This window comes from Dermacentor silvarum, chromosome 5 (genome assembly GCF_013339745.2).
Source record: "Dermacentor silvarum isolate Dsil-2018 chromosome 5, BIME_Dsil_1.4, whole genome shotgun sequence".
Lineage (NCBI taxonomy): Eukaryota > Metazoa > Arthropoda > Arachnida > Ixodida > Ixodidae > Dermacentor > Dermacentor silvarum.
The window spans coordinates 5045243-5066361 of NC_051158.1; the positions used below are offsets into that span (position 1 = coordinate 5045243).

The following is a 21119-nucleotide window of genomic DNA, read 5'->3' on the forward strand; positions in this document are numbered from 1 at the left end:
AGAACTCGTCTCCTTTCTCTCTCTGCTTTTCTACGGCAGCACAGTTTCTTTACGCAATATGAGTCCACGACCGAGACACCCGATCCCGTCCGTCGGTCCGTCCTTTCACGTCATTTCGACGCGCCTCTTTTTTTTTTTTTGTTTTTCACAACCTTTCGCGCCTACTGGCGATCCCACGGAGAGACGGTCGGTCTTCCATCCGCCAGGGGGCGCTTCGGACAATGGGGGCATATCCTCCCTCTAGAGGTTCTTGACAGGTCTGCTCGCGGCGCGCCGGGACTTACGCGATCCGCCTCGACACGCCCTCTTGCGGAACGCGCCGGCACTAAGCCTCGGCGGCATATTGTGAAAGCCCGCTGTCAGAAAAAGAGAGGGAGAGAGGGTGGAGGAGAGGTTTAATTAAGAGCCAGGCCGATGGGAAACCGCTTCCGAAGAGCAAATGGCTCAAAACAAAGAAGCGAAGAAGAGGTTGAGGAGGAGGGGGGAGGGGACCCCCCCCCTCCCCCAGCGGGATTGCAATGAACAAAGCGAACGGCCAGGACGAAACTAGAAACTAGACAGAGGGCGGCTGGAGCAAGGAGGGCGCTTCGTTGCCAGAGACGGGGCTTTTTCGAGAAAACGAACCCAGAGGCAAGAAATTGAAGCCGGTGGGGAGGCTTCGCGCAATGCCTCGCCAGGGTGCTTTCTGAATGAGCCGGCGAGCTTTCACTTCAAACTCGGCGGAAGAAAAGAGTTGGAGCCACTTTTTATTCTTCCTCTCGCGCGGCTCTCTGTCTCTCTCTCCTAACGTTTCGTCACCACGCACGAGCGATTCGAGCTCCGTTATTCGCGTGCATTCTACGCTCTCCGTTTCGCTAATAGCGTGCAGTATTGCGAGCGCTATGCCGGGGCAAGATATATCAGCTGGTGGCAGCGGTGGTGGTGCTGCTACAGGTGGGTGGTGTACGCTTGGCGTAATTTGGCCGGCTGGTTGCACGCCGCCTGATCATATCACGGGCCCTATCGTGTGGTGTAGGGGTCATGTTTTGGCAATCGTGCGAGAAAAGCAGGGTGAAGGAGAGGGGTGGTGAAGGCGCACTTGTACCCGTGTTTATTTTAACCGCCAAATCCAGCACATCAGGCCTAACCAAATCACCCAGCTTTCTATCTCTCTTAGCGGGCAAGGTCACTGACCCTGATATTCGCGAACGGACCTCAAATGGAAGCTTATCTTCGACTCCACAGAGTAGTGTGCCTGTATATAGCTTCTATGGATGGATGGATGAGCATCCCCTTTGAAACAGGGTAGTGGCGGAAGCCACCCAGATTGTCATTTTTTAAAAACTTTTCTTACCTTTCTTCAGCACCTATTATCGGCCCTTAAGAGCCACAGTTTATTGACCCTCAAAGAAATTTGCTACCATAACCGTTTGCTACCCCGGATTTTGCGTCACCAATATTCCATTTATCATTCACTATTCTCCACCGCAGGTACATTATGCTTTCCATTACTACCCCTAAATCTCACTGCCTCGGGCAGGTTTACTAGGTCCTCATCGACCCCTGGATGGATACTGCCACACGATAACGAAATATTCCCTATGGTTTCTGCGCTATCTCCACAAATTTTGCTCCTCTAACACCTTGTTCTCAGACATCCTTATCTGTCTCCGAACAGTATAGTTAACTGCTCTTTAAATTATAGTGAACTTTTGGTTTCCTACCGAGTGGCGCGCAGCGCCGCTTCTTGGAGGAAGATGACGCTGTTTTTTTTTTTCAATAACGTTGCGCGATGGTTCCAGCGACGAGAAGTTGATCGAGACAACCACGCCTTCAGCCCAGAGCATTAGAGTATTTGCTTACAAGAATTTCTGCTCAGGAATCTCGATTCACCGTAGTGCAGTGTCTCGCTGTCTTGGCGTGTCCTTGAAAAAGTCGATACGCCTTCCGGTGTATATATACAAAGTCTACCGTAATGTTCACGTCGTGTATGCCAAACACTACGTGAAGAGAAAAAAGACATCCACCGGCGACCTGCAGTGGGAGCGCCGAAAAAGCAGAACATTGACAGTTTTAAAAAGAAACGAACGAAGCCGTGCCTAAACTAAAAGCACCGGGGATGTGCGTTTATGTGCGTTACTTTGTGGGCGTGACCTACCGCTACGTTATGCCTTCTAGCCTAAACTTCTTCGGCAACGTGTCCATGTACTCTAACTTTCCAAACCGTCGAATGCTCATGAGCGCCGCTTCTGCTTAGACAATGCATCCACTACAATAGCTTTCCAAGCACTGGATGCGCGAAAGACGCAAATTTCGTCATGCATAAAGCATCGCACACGAATTAAGTGAAAAGTGTAATCGGCGTGAAGCCGTCCGAATGTGTACGGAGGTCAACACGCTATTCTAGAACGCGGAAACCACGTGCTCGGGACTGTGGCTGGCGACATATAAAGATGACGCGGGGCGCAAAAATCGGCAAAAAGTGGCACGAGCGCGTGCCGAGGGGCGTCAACGAGCCAGCTGCGGAAGAAGACGACGACGCTCGAGCCACTGCTGATGACGATAGTTTTCTGTACACAGGCGATTTCGCCTAGCCATATATACGATTTCGCCTAAACATACAAAGCTTCGCTTTAAAAAAATGCACGGTACTAGTGAGACAGGCTTCAGTGTATACACACACACATATATCAAAGTTGATCCCGCAGCAGTCCGGGTGGCGCTGCCGAGTGGTGCTAAAAATTGCGCCGATTCTTAAACGCACTCCCCTTTCTACGCTCCGTTAGCCCAGCGGCCGCACATGGTGCATTCGTTCCGGCGCGTATTCCGTTCGGGCCGTCTTAATTCTCAGGCCACGCGTCGTCGAGAACGGGAAGCGGTCGCAGCTCTCTCGAAATTAATTCGACGGACCAGCGAGCCCAGACGCCTCCGGGTCAGTGAGTTTCGCTGCACCCCGTGCGAACGACACAAAGAACAAACTAAAAAAAGAGAAAAGGAATCCCAAGAGCAAAATAAAGAGGCTGAAAGACGGCTCATCCATACAGAAAATAGAAAGTCATAATTCGAGTGGCGCTTCCATTTCTTTTACGCTTTCTGCTGTCGTTGAAGTACTCCGCGCCTTCTTCGTGACACCAATAGAATCGCCGAGGTGGCCCAATGGTCATGGCGTTCTGCTGCGGAGCTCGAGGTCGCGCGTTGGGTTCCTCTCCGTGACACGGCCGCATTTCAATGGAAGCAGGAGGAGGAATAAACTTTATTTAGGGAAATGAGCAGACGCTAAAATCGTCCGAGGTGGGCGGCGTCCCTAGTCCAGGATGCCGTGGGCCTGAGCCGATATCTTGGCCCTGCTCACCAGGCGATGCTGGTCTTCGGGGCTCGGGCTTGTCAGCTGGGCCTCCCACTGCTCGATGGTTGGTCCGGTGATGGGTGGTGTCGATGGGTTTTGTTGACATTCCCATATCATATGGTAGAGGGTATTGGGCGCAGAGCAGAAGGCGCATCTGTGAGTGTAGCTCGTAGGATACATGGCGTGTAGCAGGGTGCCGTGCGGGAATGTGCCGGTCTGTAGTTTGCGGAAGATCACTGCCTCTTCTCTTGTTAGCTTGGGATGCGGGGGTGGGTAGATCCTCCTGCCCAGTCTGTAATGACTCAGGATATCGGAGTATCTTTTCGGGACGCCATCATGTTGGTCTGCCGGTGCTCGTGAACCCGGTGGGATAGCCCGGAGAATGTGATCTCGGGCAGCAGCGTTAGCCGCTTCATTACCCGCCAGGGACTCGTGTCCCGGGGCCCAGACAATGTAAAGTTCTTGAAAATTGTCTAGTTTTTCGAGGATGCTCAGGGCTTGTTTCGAAATGCGGCCCTTTTGGTAATTTCTGCATGCTGTTTGCGAGTCCGTGATGACTGTGATGTGATCTTCCTCTCGCTTACCCGTAGTGGCTGCCAGGGCTATCGCTGTTTCTTCCGCGCAGTCGATGTCTGAAGTGCTTACCGAGGCTGCTGCTACCTCTTGTCCTTGGCCGTTGATCACGCTGATAGCGTGGGCCGCTCTGTTCTTGTACTTTGCCGCGTCGGTGTATCTGACTTCTTGTTTTGATCCTTCGTAGGCCTTACGTAGAGCTTGCACTCTCGCTCGCCTCCTTTCTCTGTTGTATTCAGGGTGCATGTTTCTCGGGATGCTGGCCACCGTGATCTTCTCCCTCAGGGGCAGAGGAACCCGCTGTTTTCTGGACTCATATTCGACTGAGTAGCCCAGTCTTATTAGGGTGTCCCTGCCCGTGCTGGTGAGCTTGAGTCGCTCTATCTGGCTCGTCTTGTGGGCCTCTGCTAGTTCCTCCCAAGTATTGTGGATGCCCAGGCTGAGTAGCTTCTCCGTCGACGTTGTCGGTGGAAGCCCCAGTGCCAGCTTGTAAGTATTTCGTATTAGGATGTTCAATTTGTCTCTCTCGCTGTTCTTGAGACCCAGGTACGGGGTGCCGTAAGTGACTCTGCTGATTATCAGGGCTTCTATCAATCTGATTGTGTCCTGCTCTTTCAGGCCGTGCTTTTTGTTAGTCACTCTTCGCACCAAGTGCGCGACTTGGGTAACTGTCGCTTGCAGCTTTTTAATGGCGGCGAGACCGGCACCGTCCTTCTGGAAAGTGAGGCCCAGAATACGGAGTACGTCCACCTTGGGTATGTTGACTCCATGTAGGGTCAATGTTGGGTCTGGTGTCTCCTGCGGAGGCCGCCCTCTTGTCCTCCTTTTGAGGATCAGGAGCTCCGACTTTTCCGGCGCGCATGAAAGACCGCAGCGGTGTAGATAATGCTCGGTCCTGTCGATGGCTTCCTGCAGTGCGTCTTGTTGCTCGCCCACCGATCCCGTACACGTCCATATGGTCAGGTCGTCTGCATATATTGCGTGATGAATACCCCTGATGTTCTCCAAGAGGTTCGGCAATCCCCTCATCGCTATATTGAACAGCAACGGGGAGATCACCGACCACTGGGGGGTTCCTTTGGGCGGTATTTGGAACTTCTCGGTCCTGAGGTTCCCCAGGCCTATGGTCGCCGTTCTACCCGTCAGGAAGTCCCGGACGTAGTTGTATGTCCGCCGTCCGCAGTTGGTCCGCTGTAGGCTGTTTAGCACTGCTTCGTGTGAGACGTTGTCGAAGGCTCCCTTCACGTCGAGTGCCAGGATGGCACTCTTGTGGCGTGTGCTGAGGCCGTCGATGACTTGTTCTTTTAGCTGAAGTAGAATGTCCTGGGTGGAGAGGTTTGGTCGGAAACCGAACATAGTATTCGGCAGGTGCCCCCCTTCTTCCAGGTAGGGCGAGAGTCGATTGTGGACCATGTGCTCGAAAAGTTTTCCCGCGCACGACGTGAGAGAGATCGGGCGCAGGTTCTGTATCTTGACGGGCTTGCCGGGTTTCGGGATCATCGTTAGTCCGCGTGCTTCCAGGAAGCCGGTATGCTGCCGGTCTGCCAGCTTTCATTGATATATTTTAGTAAACTCTCCGTCGCCCCGTCGTCCAGGTTACGGAGGGTCTTGTTGTTAATTTTATCCCTGCCGGGCGTCGTGTTTCTCGTGAGATTTTTTAAGGCTGCCATGATCTCCGACTTGGTGAAAGGTTGGTCTAAATCCGGATTGGGTTCCCCCTCGTACTCCGGGTGAATGACTGGCCGCGCCTTCCGTTGTTGTTCGTCTCCGAGGTATTTCCCGGTGATGGCTTCGAGCACTTCTTCCTCGGTGCCCTGGAAGTTGTGTATAAGTCTTTGTATGTGTTGCCCCGTGACATTTCTTGATTCCGTCTTCGCCAGAAGGGTCTTTAGAATGGCCCAGGTCTTTCGGTTGCTGAGGGTTCCCTGTAATCGGTCACACACTTGATTCCAGTTCTGACGTGCGAGTTTTTCAGCATACTCTTCCGCCTGCCGCGATACTGCGGCAATGCGGATCTTGAGTTTGCGGTTGGAAGCAAAAAAAAAAAAAAAGGGTTTGAGTAAACCATGCTTTGGGTAAGCACGTTAAAAAGAACCGTAGGTGGTCAAAGTTAATCCGGAGTCCCTCACTATGGCGTTTCTTATAGCCCCGGTATTGACCTGAGACGTTAGACCACATCAGAGAGAGAGAGAGAGAGAGAGAGAAAGTTTAATGATACGAAATGCGGAGAGGTTGGCCTAAGGCACATTCATCTAGCCGGCTACTCAGTGTTGGGGAATAGGGAAGAGGGAAAGAGGAAGAGGAGCATGATGGCTGACGATGAGGACAGAAGGTGGATGTAAAACATATAACAAACACTTAGGTCTGCTCAAAGCCTACAGTCCAGAGCCGTACTTTTTGAAGAGTCAAGTAAGGCTTGGATGGCCTGAAAACTAGATTTAACGTGTTGCCAAGGACGTAAAGTAACCATCAATAATGAAAACAATAGGGAGAGGCCGACAGGGGTGGAGGTGTGAGAGGGGGGGGGGTTGGAGCGCCGTATGTTCAGGAACAGTTTAGTTCAGGCGCGTTAGCTTTATTATTATTGTTATTATTATTATTATTATTGTTGTTGTTGTTGTTGTTGTTGTTGTTGTTGTTGTTGTTGTTGTTGTTGTTGTTGTTGTTGTTGTTGTTGTTGTTGTTGTTGTTGTTGTTGTTGTTTTACAGGTTTTCTCTGGAAATTATGCCAGAAAGGACTTGGAGGAAAAACGTGAAGTGCCACCGAGAACAGCGGCATAGCTGACAGGGAACGACCACGGCGCGACGATCCCAGCGATGACAATGGCAAGACTGACGGCAACGTAGAACGCCGACCACGGCTCGACGACCGCAACGATGACGTCACAACAGTAATGGTGAACGGCACGACGACTGCAACAATGACGACGACACGAGTAATTACACTTACCTGATTCCGGTTTCGATTCCTGAGTGGTAACGTTTAATAGGGTTTGGGAATTGTTTCTCCCAAGATGTACCTTGGTGATGTTACCTTGGAAGGAGGCCTCGAGATGTGGATGTAGCAGGGTAAAAATACAAGATTAAGGCCTCATTGTATACAATACGGCCTGCTTAGTATCCAGAAGAAAGCTAGTAAGAGATTGTCGTATATTGCTGTGCTCTTATATTAAAGTTTTCCAGTAAAGCGAAACACTGCTAAACCAATGTAACGGGGTTGAGGAAGGGAACGTAGCGCAGGAACTTTTTGTTATTAACTTGTCACTGAGTCCTTTTATCCGAAAAGAAAAATAAAGCACCAGCGGTGTAAAACAGTCTGCTTTACAAAGCATATAGGCTTTGAATTACAAAACGTACCTGTACGCAGTCTGCAAACTTGTCGTGGTGTCAAAAACCATCGAAAACGTCGCTGTTTGACGGTCGAAGGCGCTTAGAACTCAGCCGTTGCTACCTGAAGCTAGTTAGAACCTAGTAAACTACGGGACAAGTTTCGACTTCGTTCCTTTCTTCGTTCATTCATTCCTTCTATTTAGTGATGGAGTACAAAGACAGTTCTGCAAAAGACCGACAATTTCATTCGATGGAAATACCGTAATCCACAACGCCAGGGGTAGTAAAACAGAACAAAAAAAGAAGAAAACGGCTCCGACTATATGTGAACCCGTTCCTGCGAGGCATACTTTGGTTTAGAGCTTGATTTCCCTCGCCGGGTTAGGAGCTTGATTTCCCAAGTCGCGCCGAATTGTTTTGACGTCCCCAGCTGACCAACGAAATTAAATTGAACTGCGCGTTCGAGGAAGTCGGTGAGGAGAAACTGAGCTCTCCCTTTTTGGAACACGGAACGGGGGGCAAACTTTGCCGCTGCTTGCGCTTGGCTTCCGCTCCTCCATGATTATTTATTAACTTCTAGTCGATGAGCCTGCGGCTGTCAGCCGTGGCGCGCTTGATTACGCGAAAGGTGAAATGGAACGCGAAATTCGCTGCGCTGAAGCTGCTTGCACGGTTTAGGTTTTTTTTTGGAGTTGTATTTATACAACGGCCTCTAGAGTCTGTTCAGGAGTACGTTTGTCCAGGTCAATTACTCACAGGCGACCCTGACCATGAGAAGGAAATTCACAGAACAATAAAAACGGGTTAGAGTGCATACGGCAGGCATTGCCAAATGTCGCTTACCACTGTCGTTGAAAATAAAAGTTTACACTCATCACATTCTACCGGTGCTAGCATGAAACGGGCTTACTCGAGAGACGACTCAAAGAACGCATCAAACAGACAGGTAAGTACGCCGGCTCATAGACGATAATTTGCTAAGCCCCTGCTTCAATTTATACGCCAGGAGGGCCTCCACCCTTTTATTGAAATACACATCTGCACCGCAGAGCAAGCTGTTCAAAAAAGAAAAAGAAAAAAAAAAGTTAGATATATGTAAGACGATGTCCAGCGTAAATCAGCCTGGTTGAAGGCAGATCTGTGTGAGTCACTGTTCTGGATAATAGTTACAGGCCTGTGTAACAATGATCCGGATAACCGCGGTAATATTTACTGGAACACAGTTCTAGCAAAAATAACTTGTTTTTGTATTGTTTTGTATTGTTCTTGTATTCAAAAATAAAGAAGAGAGAGAGAGAAAAAGGCAAGCATAGGAAAGGCTGAGAGGTCAACCAGGCGAGCGTCTGGTTTGCTACCCTACACTGGGGGGTAAGGGAAAGGGGAATAGAAAGAGGAAAAGAGGGAGAGAGCGAACACTGCGAGAGTACGCACAGGCGGACTATAAACGGTCACCCAGGTCGCTGCACTTTAGCCATTGCGCAAGCGCGCGAATGACCTTTTGTGCCAGCGACGCAGGTGGCGACGGTCCGAATATTTTCTCGACTCTGAAAATGATCCCGAGTCCAGCCGGTTTGAAGTTGTCCGGAGAGAGAGGCGTTGGACGTCTCGTAGCGAGGACACATAGATGCTCGATGGTTTCCTCGCCTCTCAAAGGAGTCACACGTCGGGCGGTCGACCAATCCAATGCAGTAGGAGTACGCGTCACTAAACGCCACTCCCAGCCAGCAAGCGGTATAGCGATGTCCCTGGCACCAGAAGCAACTGACGCTGCTATTACTGCACCAGAGATGCCGAAACCGACTGCACACTTACACTTGCGGTTCGACCTCAACTACCAGCTCAGCAGCCGCCCTTACGTGGTTCCAGCGAAGCAGATCGCAGCTAAATTCAAGGTGCCACACATAACGACATCCACGGCGGCAAAAACATGCACCGCCTCCGCGTGTCGCTTTCGAACTATGTAATCGATGAACCGGCACAGAAATGGGTCATGTTTTGGGGGATTCCAAAGCACCTCTTCATAGCCTCCAGTCAGCTTTAAGCTACATAACGTACGAGCAGGTGGTATGCCAAATTAGGTAAATACGCCATCTTGCTCTGAAAGCTAGGACCATCTCTAAAGGCTCGTTCACACTAGGCCGACACGACACCGATTTTGGTCTGCCGACTGTTGGCGACAACGTTTTCCTTCCCTCAAACCGGTGGCCACAGCGCTTTCCGTCCTATAAACTGCTGTCGTCAACACTCGGCAGACCAGAATCGGTGTCGTGTCGGTCTAGTATGAACGAGCCTTTAGTGACTTCCGGCTCGCAGTGGCATTGTCGGCAACGACTTTGCTGACAAGGCTGCCCGGTCTGCCCACGAAGACATCCAAGACGCTTCCAACTGACAGGTTTCACGTGACGTCACGTAACCGGCTTTGCACCGTGCCGGTGTACCAGCATGGTGGCTACGATGACGCCAGTGCGAGCCACCTATAATACTTTTGGCGAGGATGGCCGCTGCGAGGAAACTTTGGCTGCTTGCCCGCAAGAAAGACACAAGTTTTGTGGAATATTGCCCGAGTGCCTTCAATTGCCTACTCCGTAAGGACCCCTCGCTACGGCTACAAGTATACCATCTAGCCTTTCCAGCGGTGAAACGCCATTCCATATATTTTGATATTTTATGGGGAACGACGTTCAATTTAGATAAATGGGTAATGAACTCTTGTTCCGTTCCCACTTATGTTCCAGCTATAAGTGGAAAAGTCCTGCAAATATTTTCGACTTACCTAAATGCAACGTCGTGCCACATAAAATATCAGAATGTATGAAACGGCGTTCGATATATTGCATTCTTTTGTTTTTAGTGTGTAAGCGCACGAGAATATCTGCCGTTAAAGAGCCATATTTCCGTCTAGTAATGTTCGTAGGAAACCCTACGATATAGAAGCGTGACGCATGTGTATAAGTTCTCGCTTTCCTGATCGCTGATTGGCGGACGCGAGTCGTATACGGCCTCAAATGTACTGCGCGGACGACCGAAAGCTCCAGCGATAAGGAGTAATAAGGAAACTTCCCGGGCCGCACTTTACGATGGCAGCGTCCTCCCTCGCACTTCGAACTTTCCACGCGAGACGGGGACTCCATCTCTATATACAGCGGGATCCGTACTCGGCACTTGGAACGACGGTGCGTGGTCATTTCTGGAGGCTCCGAGGAAGGAAGGAATCCGTGCAATTCCCTGCGTGCGTCCCCCACTCCCTCAACGACGCGCTTCCCTGTTCTGCACTCTTCAAAATACCGGGTCCGGCCCAGTGGTCGGTGGAGCGTAATAAAGGGCGGCCGTAAATGTATGAGCATCGCCTTTTTGCGCGGGCTTTCCAATCCTCGCAGTCATATCGCCCCCCCCCCCCACTCCTCTATCTGCCGGGACGCGTCTTCCCTGGCCGAAAACAGGGTTGCCCGGAGTAGGGTGTGGACTCGCGCTTAAGTGCAGCGGTTCGCACCCACCGACGCCGCCACCATGAACATCGCAGCAACCGGTGACGCAAGGAAAGAAAAACATATCCATTACAGATGTATGGCAACCTGACAACTGAGGCGTCAAAGACAGCGAAGCGGTATATAAACGCGTTCTCGCTCACTTCGGAAGTACTAAAGTCGGCGACAATCCAAGGATTCAGTACAAGCTCTATCCAAGAACACGCAGTGCCCTTGACCCTTCACCTCTGAAAGGAGTGGAGCCAAGCAGCCAACTCAGCCGACACAAGTCAATGAGAGCACTCAGCTGCTCCGTGGCACCGTACCTATTCATGTGACCTACCCACCCCCGTCACGTGATCGAAGGAATGTTTAGACAAGCAATGCTTATGGGTTGGTCACCGCTTAAACACAACTGTGGACTGCTCGGTAACTGTTCTCACTTTGTGCCCCTCTGCGAGCGGGCAAACTAATCCACAATCTGGCGGTTCGGGGTAATCGATGACACGATGAACTTTGTAGTTCTGAGGCCTGTCATAGATGCATGAGTCATGAACAACCCATCCACAGATAGAGAGTACACGAAGAACGCATTGCGACGGCAGTGGAATTTGGTGCCGGAACTTTTGTTTGAACGGAGACACAGTGTGACTGCACGTTTCAGGTACGGCGGGAGTACAGGTATAGTGCCTAGAATATACGTAAGTATATTCTAGGCACTATAGTACAGGGGTGAGCATCGAGACGTCCTTACAGCCCGGCTTCGTAAATCTTGGAGGCCATGGAATTGGTAATACACTTCTGCGTTCGCCTCCCTGAGAGGGGGCAACGGAGCTTCTCAGGACCTTCATTAAAGTTCTTTCTCTGTCTGTCTGTCACTTCTGCGTTCCCCGCTTGATGGCGTAGCACTTTTCGTCATTTAACGATATGTTTCAGGTTCAAATTTTATCATGAAAGCGGTTCTCATGCCAGAGGCGGCTAAGCATCACGGCGATGGATCCTTAATTTATTCGTTCCAATGACGCAGAAAGATGTGAAGGGGAGTTAGATGAGGATAGCGACTAGAACGGTAATGAAAAAAAAATTGTCGCAGTTTCACCCGAAAGGCGAAGCATCAATTGCGATAGCAAATTAGTAGAGAGCTATACGGAGTAAGGATAGTAGTTTTATCAGCTGTACAAACTTGGACATGCAGCAGCACCAGAAACGCGCAGAACTGTTGTCGACGCCATCGGCGTTTTGCCCGCGTTACACCGAACGCGCGAGGCGTTTTTATATAAATACGTATTTGATGCCGCAGCTAAACGTCGCCTCCCCTCCCTCCCTCGCGTCCCCCCACAGCCTTTCGCGCAACGGAAGAAGTTGCGTTTGCTCTCTATATATGGAAAGGAGGAAAGAGACGCTTAATTCTGCAGCCCTTCAGGGAGCTCGGCGCAGAACGCGCGTTTGCTCTCCGACGTGCGTTCGCTCCCCGTGAAAGCGCGCGTCCCTCGCGCCCTTTCACTCGCACATACAGCGTCCGGAGCGCGGCGACGATTTCATCGCCGTTGACGTCATACGGAACCTCACGGCGACGACGACGGCGATGCCGATGGCAGAAATCTGCTTTGGAGTGTCCATATAATTGCTATCGCAATAAAATTAAACCTTCAACGTTTTTTTTAATATTCCAATATTTAGAAGGGTGTCGAAGCTTGTGTTTTGTGCTAAAATGCGTAGTATAACATGCCTCAGCTAGATCCACTTAAAGGAGAGGTACGAATACATACGTTTCTTTTTCACTATCATAGCCAGCAGCATGATGAGACCAGTTAAGTTTATTTCGAAACAAATGACTTATACTGATTTGCTCGTTGATAGCGTACTCTATCACATCAAAAGCCAAACCTACAGCTCCAGAATTCTTGAGTTCATTGTCGCTGGTTGCCTTTTCTTGGAACTTCATCGTTGCTTCTAGAGACCGAGGTTTAAGGATTCTACGCATCTGTTCGTCTAGCCGAGTCATGGTACTGAAAGATAGGCGTGAAAACGCGGGCACATAGAACGCGAAAAAAAAAAAAAAGCGAACACCGATGTCTCCCTCTACTTTTAATTGACTCCGTGTTTGCGCGCTTAGGTTTCAATATCAAGAATCTTTACCAACTTGCTCAACTTTCACTGGTTAAGGCTACCAGAAGTGCTTTTTCTCTCTTAATCGCTGCGAGTGCAAATTTCGGACATATGTTTGCTTGCGAGAAGACAGTGCTAGAGCAGCCGCTAAACGTGACGTCTTGAATGGCATCACATTAACGACATCATATTGACGGCACATTGACGTCTTGAAGGCGTCTTGAAGACGTCACATTGAAGATGTCGCATTCCCTTAAAGACGTCTTCGAGAGACGACGTCTTCAAGGGAACGCAAACAATTTGTCAAGCCTGTGAAACGCCTTTCGTCTACGCCCGCATCACCCGAAAGATGTAAATAAAGCTTTGTCAGTGTGACGTGTACACAACCTCGGAGTCTCACATTACTGTGAATCAATGCATTAGTTTTGGCCTCGTTTCAAACGTTTAGAAGATATTTCGTGACTTGCTCTATCGAGTAGTGCTACTGCAAATGGAAGCGCAGCGATAGCTGTTTTTTTAATTTGACATAGACGCCGACGTCGCACCGTGTTTCTCATTGTCCAGTGCTGAAGACACACGGCAGGCAAACAGTGTAGAAAGGACGCAAACCACTCGATTGTTGAAAACGAACAAACAAACAAACAAACAAACAAACAAACAAACAAACAAACAAACAAACAAACAAACAAACAAACAAACAAACAAACAAACAAACAAACAAACAAACAAACAAACAAACAAACAAACACAGACATAGTGTTGCGTATATTTTAGAGAGAGAAAATGACAAATGAAAGGCAGGGAGTTTCGCCAGGACTGAGCCCGTTTGACTACCCTACACTGGGGAAAGGGAAAGGGGAGGGCAAGAATTAAGAGAAGAGGAGGAAGTCCACTGCGGATATCATTTATGTGGTAACAGTTTTGTGATCTATATCCCTGACAGTGACTCAGTCCGGATCACAGACGGTCACTCAATCCGGTAGTTTTCAAAAATCGCAGCAGCGCTTTTGTGGCCTTTTGTGTAGCTGCGATATGCGAGGCCATGGTCCCAAGATCTTGTTCAAGGTGAACGGTTGTCTATCCAACCGATTTAGAGCTGTGCAGAGGTCATGTCTTTCATTTTCAAAAGATGGGCAGTAGCACAGTAGGTGTTGTATGTTCTCGTCGACACCGCAGACATTACACTCGTACGTTTTAATTACCGAGAAGAACAAGGGAAACGAGGACGGAAATTATTTGGCAGTTGCAAGTACATGAAGTCACCCACGTGATGTGAGCCGGGTTCGCACCGGCGGCAAGCTGTGTTTGTTTTTTTCTTTCGACCACTTTCATTCACTTACAACCTGCGGAACCATTTGGTTTATTACATTTACATTTCAATTAAAGGAACAGGTGCTTTCCTCAAAATTCTGACTTGTTTCATTGGCTGCTGACTTCATGCGGTTTTAACAATGTTCGCGAAATGTTTCTAGTGATTCAATCAGAAAAACCTTATCGAACAATCGAGAGTGTAAGTACATCGGGAATGTTAAATGTAGACGAGACACGTGACAAGCACCTCGCTTGGCTTGTCACCTGCCTCGCCCCCGCTTAACCTTCGCACTATACACTCACGATTACGAATCACTAACTTGCCCAATCAACCGCCCTGGTATCGAAGAAACTCGCGTTCCCGATAACCTTCGTATCCCCACGGACGTAGTGGGTCCTATAAGAACACGTAAGTTTCCATAAATCATATTGGATTATTGGATATGGGTGTTTTGTGGGACATGCATGCGTTTTTTTTTAATAGAGAAGCGAAAAAGAAGGCTCAGCCCACTGCTGACATTGGGACAAAATTGGTTTGTCTGAGTAGCCTCGACGACAGGGGATATTTCGACAAAGGGACCCTATCGCAACGCTTCATTAATTTCCTCTGTCAGACTCTTTTTCGCTTTCTTTTTTCTTCTTCCTTTTATTTCTTTTCCTGCGTCAATCACTTGTGTTTTCAGCCACTTCTTTACTGCAGTGCTTTTTCGTGCATTCGCATTCGTGACACGATAAAGCGTGACACAAACACAATAATTGGCTCTCACTTACCCGTTAGCGTTGGAAACGTTCGAAAATGCCCCGGAATTAGATAAAGAGAGCTTTCTTGAGAACTCACACTTAGGAAACGCCAAGGAGACATACCTGTTGTTACTCCAATTTACATCTGCGCACGTAATACACGATAATTATTATTAGTAAATATGAAGAGAGAGAGAGAGAGAGAGAGAGAGAGACGTTTTAATGGCAGAAAGTTGGAGAGGTCGGCCTGAGTGAAGTGCCTCTAGCCTGCAACTCCACGCTGGGGAAGCGGTTTGTGGGAATAACAGAGATAGGATGTGAAGAGGATGGTGGTATGGTAACACACATACAAGGGAATGCCTTTTCAAAGAAACATTTCAAGCAGTTAAGCGATGATTCGCCCGCGCATGAAAAAAAAAAATCATTCGAGGAATCTAAGCCTAAACGTACCGGGACAAGAAAAAAAATTACGATAAAATCTGGACAAAACAAAAGGTTAAGCTCATTGAAAGCAGGCAAGCCCACAGCGCGCAGTCCTTTTAAACGAACTTACTGGAAGGCTAAATCAAAGAGAGAGAGAGAGAGAGAGAGAGCTAGAGAGAAGAAAACGCAGTCAAGAAACGCAACAGCAAACAGCGTCTTCTTACGCGTTTACCGGTCTAGGGACTTAAATCAAGCCAGAGGGGTGACGGTTTCTTCGCCCCGACAGGGACGGTAGGCGAGGAGGAGGATGGGGGAGGGGGCGAGAAGGTGAAGTTGAGTGGGCGTTTGCAATTCAAGGCACGCCACACCCGAGGGTGGGCGACAAACACTGAGCAAACGGCATAAACGACCGAAAGCGAGACAAAAAGAAGAAAAAGACGAGAGGCGTCGAGGACTAAGGCACGACAGGGTGTAGGGTAGGGGTCCGCTAAAGTAGATCCCTAAAACAATAGGATGGCGGGGTAGGGACCTTTAAAAGAGACTTTGTTTTGCAGCCGCATGCGCCCGAGCCTGCTGGGAGTCCTGGACGTGACACCAAGGCGAAGATAGCCGTCCGTCGATCCCCCTTTCTCCTTGAAACTGTTTTATTTGTTCTTTATTCGAGGGAGCGCGAGTCCGGGAAGGGGGAGGGGGGGGGTTGTCTTCCTTGTCTGCACTCAGAGTTACGCGTCGCGCGATGCCATTACATCAGGGAATGGCTGTGAAACAGAGGGCGCTGGGAGCGGCAGCGACGCTGCGAAGAGGAACACGAAGCCGACTCCCTTCTTTTCAGCTCGCGCCCATCAAAAGCGAAGCTTAAGGCCGAGATCGACAGAGTTAACAGGCAAACGCAAAAAAGGCCTCGAGGACCCAAACAGAACGGCGAAGACGGAGCACACATAAATAAGAGAGGGACGCTTCGAATGTGGAACAAGCCGGCAAGAAGGCTATGGCATATACAACGTATATACTGTCAAAGTGAAACCGGTTTGTTGGCCTCAGTGTTTGTTTGTTTGTTCGTTCGTTCGTTTGTTCCTGAGTAGACGCGCGTCTTTCGGTTCCTTTGTTTGTTGGTTCGTTTGTAAAGTGCGTACACATTTGTTGGTTCTTTCGTTTCCCGCACCGCTTCGTTCTCGAAAATGAATGGGGAAGCACGTCGGTGAATTTGGCGAGCAGCTCTTTGCCCGGATGGGCTGTTTTATACTACGGAAGACACAGAGGACAGAAAACAAACAAACAAAAAATGATTAAAGACCAAATGGCTTTAATGTTGCACGCTTTCTTGGAAATTGGTGCGGCATATTTACGCGAGCGACGTTTCACGTGATAAAAGCAGTAACAAACAAACAAAGAAGCAAAAAAAAAAGTGCAGCATACGGACTCGGTTTTGGGTCATGGTGCGCTTCGCATACGTATTATATAGGCGGCAGGCAGGCAAGCCAGTATAAGGCGTCGCTCGCAATATCGGACTGTGGCACGTCACTGCGTAAGTCCTCCCAGTTTTATCGAAACAGGTGGGATGGAAGAAAAGTCGGAGAGGAACGGCGACAATAGATTGAAGGCGTTTAGATAAATGATCGCTGAAAATACGAAGCCAGAGCGAACGGAGAAGTGAGGGGCCTCTTGCGAAGTCCTACGGAAGTTCGATCGCACAACACGGAGGTTCTCTCGAATTTAGTTTGACGCAGGGTGGGGAAGGCGTCGAGGAAAACAAAGCAATCGGGCTATTGTGAAACTCTGTAAAAAAAAAAAGAAGCTTAGGAATGAGACGTAGCAATTTCCTGGTAAGAAAAAGTGAAAGAAAAAAAATGCAAATTTTGGAGTAGGACATCGCACCCTGTACGTGCCCGGAAAAAGTGTTTGGATGCGAGAACTCTAGAGCTCAGTGAATTACTTGTATTCTTTTTTTGTTGTTGTTGCCGATGGCTTGCTATCAGTATCTTCCGCGCTGTGCTTTCGAGCGAAGAATGGTTTTAGCTAGGCTAAGCAATAAGATTAACTTCCTGAACGATAGCCAACTTTTTCTGCTGAATATAGCGTACCTTCAATATGACTGTCGGTTTACTTGCGAAAGCAATTTTTTTTTTAAATTTGGGGTATTTCCCTAAAGGAGTAGGCAGTGAAATGTTTAAAAAGTGACGTTGAATATATGAACACGTGCATAAACACGTGTAGTCCTGTGCGATGCAGGTAGGGGCAACGAGGACTTAGCGAATTTGTTATACATTGTCTAAGGGCTATAGAATGGCTACTCTTAGTTATACTTTGTGTTTACGCTTATCTGTGAAACCACTTGTGAGTCTTGTCTATCTTGTGCATCTTGTGAGTCATATGTCTATCACGCAAAAGATAACAAAGTAAACAATAAGAATCGGTCGACATCAAGAATTTCTCCGGCTCTGAACTTGTTAAGTGCGACAGCAGCGCGCTCTCACAACTAACACCATCATCTAATGATGATGATTATGAAGATGATGTCCATAAATGGCAGTGGCAACTACCCACTCAGGGGCACTGTCCAGAAGTCGAGCGATTTTTCGTAAATTTGTCAGAGGGATAAACTTAGAGATACGAATAATTTTATTCATAAATAAATGAAACCATTCACTTTTCTCGCACACGTCTTCGTCCCGCTTAATAGTGACCTGCTGTTGCCTCTGAAATAGGTGCACATGAAAATGTATGCACGCTCATATATGTGTACAACCACGCCGGCCTCTCGCACACATCACCGTTAGCGTAATCTTTCGATTCAGTAGCGAAGCGCATGCCAAATGTTACGCGGGTTGCCGCCAGGGGCGCTCACCTATATCCGTGCACCCTCCCCAGGTGGCCTGGTGGGCGTGGCGGGCTAGCCGAGAGATGGCGTCCATGTATCCCTTGGAAGCGGCGACGGCGGCTGCGAGAGAAGAAATCGAGTTAATCGAACTTCGCAGTGCTAAACAGTAAGTACCGAGCTAACTATTTCTGTTAAAAGAAGACGAGAGCAAGAGCAAAAGGCTCATACAAGGCGCAGGAGCCCTACTGATAAGTATGAAAATGACTATTGGCCATTATACTAGGCGTTTTATGGAGGCTTGTCCGGCGTCGACACTGCTTTTTTTTTTGTGCTTGGCATTCTGTCAAAGAGAAATGCGAAGTCGGTGTTAAACCGGAATGTTCTGATGTGACACGTATCTTTATGGAAACGCGCATGCTGTTTTGACGGCAGCGACTGCTGACTAGTACGCGACAGTAATGTAGATGTAGACGATACTGTGTCGCTCTCGTAAATGTAAATGCACCTGCAGTAGCCGGCGTACAGCCATATCTCTGCCGGCCTAAAAGTGCAGAAGAGTACACTCATAAAACGTAGAGACTAGCTTGCCAGTAATTATGAATGATCTTATACAGTGAAGACAGTACACGGACGGGCAAATAAACAGTTGCCGGTTTCTGTTGTTTCCTGTGCGTTACCCGCTGTGTAGGTAAACGAAGCATGCATATTTTTGTGTTGCTACGCCACTCTCGGATGAATGAACGAGAATTAAAAAAAAGAGGAGGGGGGGGGTTGGTGACCCGAGGGGCATAACTTTTGATAGCCACGAGTATATGAAGCCAACACATAATGAAGCCAAGCCGTATGAATAGAATACTGCTACAATAACTGATTTACACCACGGCTCACGGCGACACATAGAAATGATCACAAGAGCCCGCAAGCCACAATTTTCTGGCTTTACAGGGCCGGTTGTTCACCGTAGGTGCTTTACAGAAACCTGAAATATTTCGCCCTTCAGCAGGCATATTTAGCGACATCGTATTCGAACACGAAGCATCGACATGACCATCGGCGCACTGGTGACCGCTTGGCTATGTGGCTTTGCCGCATAAAGGCTTTGTATGCGGTAGAGTACCCTTTACAGGCGAGAACTCGCGATACCTTTAAACGTGGAGATTTTTCCTTGGTTCTTATGAATACGACTGCCAACAAGGAACTGGAAGTATTCGACGTCCGCAAGCCACAATTTTCTGGCTTTACAGGGCCGGTTGTTCACCGTAGGTGCTTTACAGAAACCTGAAATATTTCGCCCTTCAGCAGGCATATTTAGCGACATCGTATTCGAACACGAAGCATCGACATGACCATCGGCGCGATGGTGACCGCTTGGCTATGTGGCTTTGCCGCATAAAGGCTTTGTATGCGGTAGAGTACCCTTTACAGGCGAGAACTCGCGATACCTTTAAACGTGGAGATTTTTTCCTTGGTTCTTATGAATACGACTGCCAACAAGGAACTGGAAGTATTCGACGTGCTGCCTTGTTTAAATTACACATCAGTAAGAATGAGCAAATGGTAAGATGAAAACAACTGAGCGCGCGGTAAAAGGAAACAGAGAAGCAGCGCTCGGTCGTTTAGCGTATGGTTACGGTTGCCACCTCGCAAACATTAATAAAACGTTCTTACATGCAGCTACGTAAAGTACGAAGAGAAAAAGACAACCACAAGAAAACGTTAACGCATATAGCGGTAGGCATATATGAGAAAACAAGCACAGCGGCACTAAGAAGATATAACATTTTACTGCAGCCATCACCGCTTTGATAGGGGGCTATTTGTTTATGCGCGTTGCGGTCAGCCACCTATGTGAGGCTGTAAACTGTTTTACTAGCACCCAAGCGTGGAAACAGAATCACGCTTCGTGATGTATTCATATTATGTGGAAAGTGGTAGCCGGCGTAAGTTGCAGGCGGGAATTATCTTTATCTCCACAGACCCACTTTTAGCTCGGAGAACGCTTTCTTTCGATATGATGTATATATATTTTTAAAGATGAGGAACGTGCTCTAATTTAGAGCGCGTACTTTACCGGGTAGTTCAGCTACATTTCATTTCATATGTAGCTGGCATCGTATTCATCATCAAGTTGCTGTGGCATAGGAATCCCCCCCCCCCCCCCCCCAAAAAAAAAAAAAAAAAAAAAAAGGAACAATAACTCTGAGTTTGAGTAGGATTTCCTCTTGGATTCACGACGTGCGTTCCATAGTACCAGCTTCACGTCGTCATGAAAGTGTCGTTAGTGTCGTCGTCATGACGTCACAGTATTTAACATGATCGCTGTTCCACTCTTCTCGTCCTCGCAAATATATCGGTTCACGGTTCGCTTAAGCCTTGTCTTCTAGTGGCGCTCTGAAGCTTTTTTTTTCTTTCCTATGTATTTTATGATTTTGGTAAGTCAAAACGTGTGGAGAAGGGATGGGAATGAAGATTTACTTTAATCACGAAACATGACAATCGAAAAATTCCCTCAAAAGAACCACAGAATTGATAGTGAAGACTGATTCGAAGAACCAGTGTAAACGTGCTGCAAGGTATAGGCGAAAGCCCTAGTTCAGGCACCTTCTTTTCCTCCGGGTTAGAATGGCGAGGTACCTGCGCTATTATCAACGCAGTCGAAGCAAACACAGTGGAGACGTAGGCACTTCGGCCAAGTTCCGCAGCTGCTCGCATTGATAAACAACGCTATCATCTTCTCTCGCGTCTAAAAATATAACCTAGGCTCGCAGAAGCCCGAACAGATGGACAAAATTTCGCTACAAAAAGGAGAGAGACAGAGTAACGAAAGTTCACCGTCCCCCGAAGCCGAAAATCAGCAGGGAGAGAACGCCCAGAGGAGGTGAACTAGCCCGCCACGATCTACAATAGAGAATACAAAGAAAAAAGAACGGGGGAAGGAACGACTAACAGGAACGGGTGAAAGTAAGGTTTCCAAGCCAAGCCCGGCCAACGAGCAGGCAAATGAGGAGTGGCCGCGTCGTTTCCA

General features: G+C 48.5%; 1 protein-coding gene across 6 annotated transcripts in view; it reads right to left on the reverse strand.

The window, feature by feature from the left end:
* Positions 1 to 21119, reverse strand: part of LOC119452830 (brain-specific angiogenesis inhibitor 1-associated protein 2) — a 261090-nt gene that overhangs the window by 73513 nt on the left and 166458 nt on the right. For all 6 annotated transcript variants that reach the window (XM_049667303.1, XM_049667304.1, XM_037714784.2 and 3 more), the window contains exon 3: positions 18122 to 18214. In XM_049667303.1, the coding sequence (XP_049523260.1) occupies positions 18122 to 18214 (93 nt within the window). The remainder of the gene's footprint in view (positions 1 to 18121; positions 18215 to 21119) is intronic.